This window comes from Pyxicephalus adspersus, chromosome 11, assembly GCF_032062135.1.
Source record: "Pyxicephalus adspersus chromosome 11, UCB_Pads_2.0, whole genome shotgun sequence".
In the NCBI taxonomy this organism is placed as follows: domain Eukaryota; kingdom Metazoa; phylum Chordata; class Amphibia; order Anura; family Pyxicephalidae; genus Pyxicephalus; species Pyxicephalus adspersus.
The window spans coordinates 61,048,405-61,058,135 of NC_092868.1; the positions used below are offsets into that span (position 1 = coordinate 61,048,405).

The 9,731-nt window shown below is 47.4% G+C and overlaps 1 protein-coding gene across 1 annotated transcript in view; it reads left to right on the forward strand.

The window, feature by feature from the left end:
• The window catches only part of IGSF9B (immunoglobulin superfamily member 9B), a 32,665-nt gene that overhangs the window by 2,044 nt on the left and 20,890 nt on the right, over nucleotides 1–9,731 (forward strand). The window contains 10 exon segments of the mRNA XM_072425395.1: nucleotides 1,850–2,047; nucleotides 3,472–3,618; nucleotides 3,943–4,094; nucleotides 4,259–4,376; nucleotides 4,494–4,737; nucleotides 5,084–5,273; nucleotides 5,748–5,888; nucleotides 6,980–7,096; nucleotides 8,390–8,540; nucleotides 8,993–9,116. Of these exon segments, the coding sequence (XP_072281496.1) occupies nucleotides 1,850–2,047; nucleotides 3,472–3,618; nucleotides 3,943–4,094; nucleotides 4,259–4,376; nucleotides 4,494–4,737; nucleotides 5,084–5,273; nucleotides 5,748–5,888; nucleotides 6,980–7,096; nucleotides 8,390–8,540; nucleotides 8,993–9,116 (1,582 nt within the window).

The following is a 9,731-nucleotide window of genomic DNA, read 5'->3' on the forward strand; positions in this document are numbered from 1 at the left end:
GGGGGCCCTTGGAAGTGTAGTGGGGACCCAGAGGGTGTAGGGGGGGCCCTTGTAATGGTAGTGGGGACCCAGAGGGTGTAGGGGGGCCCTTGTATAGTAGTGGGGACCCAGAGGGTGTAGGGGGGCCCTTGGAATGTAGTGGGGGACCCAGAGGTGGGTTTTCCATCCCCCGTTCTGATTCTTCGGGCTATAAAAGGATTTTTGGGTTTCTGAGCTTTCATGATTCTCAGTCATTTGATTGGTGCGGAATGTTTGTTGGCATCTCGCGGCCCACATGGACGCCCACTCCCGCGTTGTATTGATATGAAACATCTTGGTAGTGGCGGGGCCCGGGAACGCAGCCAGGGGGATCCCTCCATCACATCTTTGTTTTGACAACGTTAACGGTTTTCTTTTTTCGGAAAATTAACGAACCCAAAAAAATAAAAATGTTCTTCCAATCTCTGGTTGTGTTCCCGTGTGCGGAGTTGTTAGTAAGGAATCTTCCTTCACATGGCGGCTGGGGGGGGGGAGCGACATTTTGGGGTCTTCTAAGGGCACAGAAATCCAATTTGTGATGATAATGAGTCACATGACCTGGGTCCTGCACCCCCAAATGAAGGGATGGAGGGCTCAGCATTTGCCCCATAGAAGCCGGATATTATTTGGGGGCCCAATGTGCAATATTAAGTTACAGCTGTATGCAGGCCGGCCCCTGCACCCCTCCCAAAATACACCTGGGCCAGCACCATGGACAGCGCCTTCCAATCAGCACACAGATTTACAAATACAATACAAATCTGTGCAATGTATGGGGGGTGCAGGACCCCCCCCAACTACAAATCTGTGCAATGTATGGGGGGTGCAGGAAACTACAAATCTGTGCAATGTATGGGGGGTGCAGGACCCCCCCAGCTACAAATCTGTGCAATGTATGCCCCCCCTCCGATACAAATTGGGGGGGGGGTTTCAGTTGTCCTCTGGGGGGGATTGGTTGTCACTCTGGGGCCATCACTGCCTTCCTCCTCTGATTGGCACTCCCCGGAGTTGGTGATGTCACCGGGAGCCAATCGGGTTGCTGGCAGAAATTGCAGTCTGTAGCTGAGCGGTGTAACCCCTTCCCTGCTGGAGAGAACCTGCTGCATGTTCAGCCATCATTCTACAGCTCCCTCCCCCACCCCATATTCCTGGGGGACCAATGACATCACTCAGAAAATGTGACCCAGCAACAGAGCATTGCACAGGGGGTAGAGGGGCACCTGCAGAGCATTGCACAGGGGGTAGAGGGGCACCTGCAGAGCATTGCACAGGGGGAGAGGGGCATCTGCAGAGCATTGCACAGGGGGAGAGGGGCATCTGACAGGGGGAGAGGGGCATCTGCAGAGCATTGTATGAGAGGGGCATCTGCAGAGCATTGCACAGGGGGGGAGGACCAGCAGATTGCAAGGGAACAGAGGCATCCGACATTCACTCAAATTTCACTTTTAAATCTGCAGAGTTTCCTGTTGGTTGATTTTGTCCTTAACCCTTGAATTTCAAATGCATCATGGAACAAAAGATGAAATGCTCTGTATAAGGGCCCTTGTGTATACCTGTCCCCTTTGGGCCCCCTACTTTCCCCTGTAATAGGGCCAATGTCCTGTAAGGTAACATAGTTGTCCCCGATCTGACGTAAAAATTTACCCCCTTTATCCCTTGTAGGGGGCTCCTTGGGGTAAATCTGGAATATTTGTACCTTTTGCCTCTCCTGTAGGGGGGGATATAGAGCGCAGGGTTCCTTTTCCAGGTGATCGGATTTTATGAGTTTTATATTTGTGTTGATGTTTTGCCCTTACCTTCATACCAACCAAATGTGAAAATTGTGTTTCAGGTGCTGGGGGCTCGCGGGAGGAACCTCAGTTTGTGACGGCCCGGGCTGGAGAGAGCGTGATCCTGCGCTGCAATGTGATCCATCCGCTGACCGCCCATCCTCCGCCATATGTGGTAGAGTGGTTTAAGTTTGGTGTTCCCATTCCCATCTTCATCAAGTTTGGCTTCTACCCTCCTCACGTGGACCCGGAATATGCAGGTAACCCCGGGGGTGAGATCGCTGCCTCCCACTGCTGGGTACATGGCAGTTCTGGGGGGCAGTTATATTTGTGGGCACCCACTTGGTGTACGGCGCCATCGGATCATTCACTGGCGGACATTTCAGATTTGTAAACCACAGCTGAGCTCAGAGCTCCCTCCTAAAGTAGTCTCTGCTCTGTCATGCCGATTTCTTTCAGGAGCTGCGCCCCAGACCCCCAAACCTGCACACAGACACATAATATAATCCAATATATAATATAATCTAATCCAATATATAAAATAAATAATATAATCCAATATATAATATAATCTAATCCAATATATAATATCATCCAATATATAATATAATCCAATATATAATATAATCCAATATATAATATAATTCAATCTAATCCAATATATAAATCCAATATATAATATAATTCAATCTAATCCAATATATAAAATAAATAATATAATCCAATATATAATATTATCCAATATAATCCAATATATATTATAATGCAATGGTTCCCAGCCACTCCAGTTCAGGTGAATGGGAGCAGTTGGGAGTGCGGGTGAATTCTGAAATCTGAATTGCCCTCTGGTGTAGTTAGAGCTCAGCTACAGCTCAGAAGCAGCAGAAAAGCGGCTGAAAGCTCTGTAAGAGTGCAAATAGGAGTGAGAAGGAAATACAAAATCTCCTAAATCGTAGGCAGCCCAGAGCGAAGCTCCACCTGAGAACCTGTAACCAATCTGAACTTGTTTGCATTCTCGCTGTCTTTCAGTATAGAAGTCTGATGAATAAACTGGGGGAGATGGTGTCATCAGTCTGCTGCAGGCAGGAGGAGACATTTCCTAAAGCTACGTACACACGTCAGATTTTTATCGCCCGATAATCGGCATCGGCCAATTATCGGGAGAAAATCTGCCGTGTGTACAGCCGGTGTCGTGTCGGTGTCGTCCATCGTCCGGACAACCGACCTGCCGGATCCACGGACGATGGACGACAGCCGATCCTAATGAAAGGGAAGGGGAGAGCGCACAGCAGGGTGCCGCTCCGTCGCTCTCCCCCTCCCCTCTCCATAGAGGATGAATGGTGCTGTATGTACAGCATCGTTCATGCATCGTGCACTCCCTTGTCGTTGGAAAGGATCGTGAAAGATTTGCACGTGTGTACGCAGCTTAAGTCTTCTTATCCAGAGATTAAACTGCAAAATTTGAACTCCAGTCCAAGGTGGAGAGGTTGCAGCAGGAGCAGAGTTGTGTCAGAAATTTGTGAACACAAGAAATTACATGACGTCCTCTCTAGACTGATGATGTCTGAACAAAGATGGCTCCGTCCTTCTGGAGAGAAAAGCGGGGGCAGTCATGTGATATCTGGGAGGGATAATATCTGGATTCGGATTGTAGATGATGGTTTGTACTGCGCTCTCTCTGCAGGCCGTGCCACGCTCCATGACAAGGCGTCGCTGCGCATTGACCAGGCGCGCTCACAAGATCAGGGATGGTATGAGTGCAAAGTGCTGATGTTGGAGCAACAATACGACACATTCCACAATGGCAGCTGGGTCCATCTGACGGTGAACGGTGAGTGGGGCCACACCCAACAGCACATTCACACAGCTCTCCCCCTGCTGATTGGCTCAGGACATGCTGTTACTTGTAGTCCCACATTTACAATCCGGGTGGCATAGACTGACCAATGAGGAGCCGGCACATCTTAGCTTGGAACCTTGGACCCCCCCCCCTCCTTTATTGTCAAATATTTTATCGCCCCCCCGTTATATTAGAATATCTGACTCCCTGTCTTCTCATATAACTTATCTCTGACCTCCTGCTTGTCATGTTCCTGTGATCGCTGATTATCATATTGTACATTTGTGATATTTGTCACTTTTGTATCTTTCACAGCTCCTCCGACCTTCACTGAGACCCCCCCGCAGTACCTGGAGGTGAAGGAAGGAAGCAGCGTCACTCTGACTTGCACTGCTTTTGGGAATCCGAAGCCAACTGTCACATGGCTGCGAGAGGGCGAGTTTCTGGGGGGAACCCCAAAATATCAGGTGAGTAACCCAACTTGTCACCTTATATTTGGGTTTCAATGTGAAGGGGACGGAGCGGCTTCTACTCATGGTGGGCACTGAGCAGATATCTCCATGACAGTCCATGGGTGGGTGAAAGCTGAGGGGCCCCAGTGAATGTCATCAATGTATGTGTGTCTCTGCAGGTGAATGATGGCAGTCTGACCATCTCTTCAATTGGGCGTGAAGACCGGGGCTCGTACACTTGCCGCGCTACCAGTATTCAGGGAGAAGCCGTTCACAGTACGCGGCTTCTAGTACAAGGTAACAAGGTGAACTGTCTGCTGCAGGCTGTCCCCGGGCCCCGCCCTCTCTACCTGGCCTACAGGTGACAACATGGCCTGTTTTGGGCAGCTGAGGTAATATTTCTTCTGTCCCCAGGGTCGCCTTTCATTGTTTCCCCTCCTGAGAACATCACCGTTAACATTTCCCAGGATGCCCTGTTCACGTGCCAGGCTGAAGCGTATCCAGGAAACCTCACCTACACCTGGTACTGGCAGGATGAGAACGTCTTCTTTAGGAAGTAAGTGGACCTGATCACCATTTTCACTACCGGTCACTTACATCTGTGTGTAGTGCTCCTCCACTACATTGTATCTGCGTGCTGGGGTCCTTGTAGTCCTCTGTACTGGAAATATCCCATATAGGGTGTAATAGAGGGGGTGCGATAGTCTGCGCCGTGCTATATATATATTACAGGGGGTGCGATAGTCTGCTCATAGGTGGCATGGCTCGGAGCGGGTGGAATAGGTCGGCGGGGTGCGTGGAATCGGTAGAATGGGCGGGGCGCGTGGAATAGGTGGCATGGGTCGGAGCGGGTGGCATGGGTCGGCGGGCACATAGAATGGGTCGGCGGGGTGGGTGAAATAGGTGGCATGGGTCGGGGCGCGTGGAATGAACGGGCACTCCCTACGTTTAAAGAGAAGGGGGGTTCATTGTTTCATCTCTTATTCACACGGTCCTGAGATAAGTTATAAATGTCCTGTGTGTGGCCCCTGACTGAGATTCATCTTTACAGATCCTGCACGCGTAGTTAACATGCCTCCTGTCATCTACGTTCCGGTTGGTATTCATGGTCAGATCCGCTGCCCTGTAGATGCTGTGCCGCCTGTCACCCATGTGAAGTGGAATAAAGATGGCCGACCCCTTAAAATGGACAAGGTTGGTTCCTCCTCCGATGGGTAAAGGCGATTCCCAACTGATATGGGGGATCCCGGACTATCCCTACCGATATGGGGGATCCCGGACTACTGCCGATATGGGGGATCCCGGACTATCCCTGCCGATATGGGGGATCCCGGACTATCCCTGCCGATATGGGGGATCCCGGACTATCCCTGCTGATATGGGGGATCCTGGACTATCCCTACGGATTAGGGGGATCCCGGACTAGCCCTGCCGATATGGGGGATCCCGGACTATCCCTGCCGATATGGGGGATCCTGGACTATCCTTAGTGAAATTGGGAATGCAGTATTCTTACTGAAGAGGCTGTGCATTCTCATAGCAGAAGGGGTTCAAACTATCTTTAGTTAAGATTATGTAAAGGGGGTGCAGATTTGCCTTTCCTATAATAAATAGGGGGTGCAGGACAATCCTTACTAATGTCAGACATTTCTTTTCCCTTTCTTGCAGCTATCAGCTTGGAAAATTCTGGATGATGGATCTATTCACATTGAGGAGGCGACGGAGGAGTTGCTGGGCACTTACACCTGTGTGCCTTACAATGTGCTGGGGACCATGGGCCAGTCCCCTCCTGCACGGCTGCTGCTGAAGGTGGGTAAAGCCTGGTTTTTGGGGCGATCTTATTTATAATACTTCCAAGTAACATTGTCCACAGATCTCCAATGTATGTCCTTTCCTTGCCGCATGTGGTTTTGCATGCAGGTGTGGCATGAGTGCACCTATTCCGTCTCCTCCAATACATGGATAGAAGATTCTAGAACAGATATGTTAGACCTGCAGATTGTATGTATGGTAAATTCAGGCGTGTGAAATTGGTGGGGGATATAATGGAAAACTTATCATGAATTCATGGAATTCTTGTAATCTTAATAACTAAAAATGTAGATTTGTCAGAAGGGAAAACTAAGCACACATCTAAATTTCCTAACATAAGAAATCTATGAAATATGTTCCAGATTCTGTGCCAGTATTGAGAACCTCCCTAGGGAGTAACTGGAGGAAGTGGCCTGATATCTTCTTCCAATATGGGGGGATCTGGTGTCCTTACTATTGACGTGTGGCTCACACACAATAAGATTGTCAATGTCTAGGACAAATTATTGGAACTCTATTATTCCACTTCTACATATTCCACAAGTTGTAAAGATTTTACACAAGTTTGATCAGGACTGTCCGGCCATAGTCAGACATAGGTGGGACGTTATATAAAATGTCTTAGTAATTTCTGCTAAAAGGAAGAATGAGAAGCCCAGGTGTAGTACATTATGAATGTTAAAGGGCAAGCGTGTATCTGTAGACACTGTGTGAATATAGATCCAATGTTTGCATGCTATAAATATGCTAAAATCATGAATTTCTTGAGATGTACTTAGTTTTTCACATGGCTGCATATCTATATAGAAAGGTTTGTGATTGTGTAAAATGCAGCAGATGGTTTCCCATTGGAGATGAGATTCCTGTAATGGATGTAGAGAAATGTCTGCCATTATATTCTGGTCCAGCAAAGAGCAATATCCTCGCCATTATACAATATCTTTATCAGTCATAAATTATTTATTAGAACTTTCCTGTCCTTTCGTCCTCTTACCTCCAAACTTTCAAATAACTTGTCTGATTAACCCTCATGGCTGAGTGTGTATTATTCTGATGCATTGTCTTCATGGCGTCTTTCTTCCCCCTAGGACCCGCCCTATTTTACGGTGCTGCCCGGCTGGGAATATAGACAGGAGTCTGGGAGGGAGCTGCTGATTCCTTGTGCTGCTGCTGGAGACCCCTTTCCTTCCATCACCTGGAGAAAGGTACATCAGCAAAGTGTGGATCAAAGCACAGCAATGTTCTGGATTGGGGTCTGGCCAGGCAGAGATAGAATATAGAGCATTTTCGGGGTTGGGGCATTAATCTAGAGTGATGTATGGGTAGGCACAACTTTTTTAGGTATTTTTTTTTCAGGAATGGGGTCTGAGAAAGTTAAGTATTGTTCTGAACTGGGGTGAAGTCAGAGCATTGTTCCTAAATAGGATCTTGGCATGCAAATCATAGCCGAGGTAAAAGAGCAATGCCCCTACACACGATGGTGGAGGGACCATTATATGAAAGGGCGTGGGTTATAAATTTACATTTAAAAGTAAAATACTGTCACCTAGGACAAGTTTGATGGTTGAGTTGGTGCTGAATTCAGGTATAAGGGGCACAATTTGAGGCAATCAGTTTTGGTGTGGATCATAACTGAGCTCTGTTTACTGTCAGAACCCCGGTGTCCTCAAACATTCACTTTCCATTTTTGTTTATTGGGTTCCTCTATCCTACAGCAGATAGAATTGTCACTGATCACCTTCAGCATTTCTGCCATCATTTATGGATTCACTTTCTTCATTCCCTGCCCCAGATACAAGCACAGTGCTGAGCGCAGCTCCTCTGCATTGCATCCCCGGAGATGAGCAGCGGGAATTCCATAAACTGGAACAGTGACAGAGCTGCTACTGTGCAGCATTGTGTGACCCAGATATCATTCCATGGTGCAGAGGAGACCACAAAACCTTTCCTGCATACCCACAAAGTGTTTTCTATATTCCTTTTCTGCCGGAATTCACTCGCATTCCTCACTTATTCCCTGTCCTAGGTCTTGAGGTTCTTGCAGTTCATCCTCTAATTGTCATCCAAAAAAACTGCATGTTTCTTAAAAGCAGAACTAAACTCACCGACAGCCCTTCTGCTATAACACACATTTACTTGCCTGCTCACAATCTTCTGTGAGAGATCCACACTGAGATGTATAAATGTTCATTTCATGTTTAGAAGCTGTTCTAAAAACTCTTTTTCTCATTGAATACAAAAGATGAGCGGGTGAAACATTGTGGTATGATGAATAGTACAGGATTTCAAGTCCTTTGTCGTGAGTTTGTATTTCATGTACACTTTACCTGTTCCCCAGAGTTCTTCATGTCCTGAGCTTGTGGACCGGGCTGAACCTGGCTTCTGGAGGTTGTGCTATACTTTGGTATAGGGTTGCACTATGGTGTGTGTTCTGAAAATAATGTTTATTTGGGTTCTAATGCCAGTGACATTTTATTTTGCAATGTATCTTTTTCCAGGTGGGAAGACCCTCGTCCAGTAAGCACAGCGTGCTGCCTAGTGGTTCCCTACAGTTCCGGTCGCTTAGTAAGGAAGATCATGGAGAATGGGAATGCGTGGCCAGCAATGTTGTGACCAGTATCACTGCCAGTGCACATCTCACCGTTATTGGTAAGTCCAGATTCATTTGTGTGCACTCCTGGGTTTATGTTCCAGCACATGATATATCAGTTATATAACATATCGGGTGTCACCAAACACAGGTGGCATGCCACAGGTCACCATCATGGGTTAACCCTTGCCTGATATTTGTGAGATGATGTCTGCAGACATGATTGGTGTGACAGGTGGGATATTTAATATCTCTAGGCGCAGGTGGAATGTCATCAGACATAATTTAGAGGTCAGCTGTTACCAGACATGAGCAGGATGATACAGGTGGGATGTGTGGCGGTTTGTAATGATATCTGACATCCCACCTGCATGTGGTGACATATATTATCCCACGCTATTCTCTTTACATGTGACATCTGATGTCTGTACTGCACTAAGCTCTTCCTGCTATGTCATATTGCTGCTGTGTCATATTGCTGCTATGTCATATTGCTCTCCCCTTCCTGCAGGTACCAGCCCGCACGCCCCTTCCAATGTGCGAGTTGTGGTGTCCATGAACACGGCCAATGTGACCTGGGAGGCTGGGTACGATGGAGGATTTGAGCAGACATTCTCAGTTTGGTATGGAGCTCTGTGAGTCATCCCAGCATGCTTTGCAGCTTCTATCTCCACTGTGTGTTTATGTGTTTGCCATGCTTTGTTAGGGATGTGAGGCTCGCATCCCTGCTGTGACATATAGTGAGCCACCTATATGTCTGTTTAATATATGTGTGTTTTGTATATACACCGGGGATGTATATATTGTACCTCACACATATAAAGGATACCACTTCATGTATGCAGTTTATTATTCTTTGATTAATGGTCTTTTCTTAGAAGATTATATATTGTATCTGCATCTAGAACAACGTTATAAATTGGAATTGCATCTTCTTCTGCCTTGTCTACGTTTTGTGTCCTGAATAGCATAAGATACAAATGAGAAAAGAAGACCCTAACCATGCGCAAGAGTGGAGCAGAGGAGGAGGAAAAGTTCCTTTTCGCTGCAGGAATATTAGGGCACAGCCTTCACCTTTGTTCCACATGCTGGCTGTGTCCCCTACATAGCTTCTCCTCTCCACACTCTAGGCACACATCCTGCACCTCTTCACACCCTGACCACAAAACTTGCACCCCTCCTGACGTCCTCACTACAAAACTTGCACCCCTCCTGACGTCCTCACTACAAAACTTGCACCCCTCCTGACG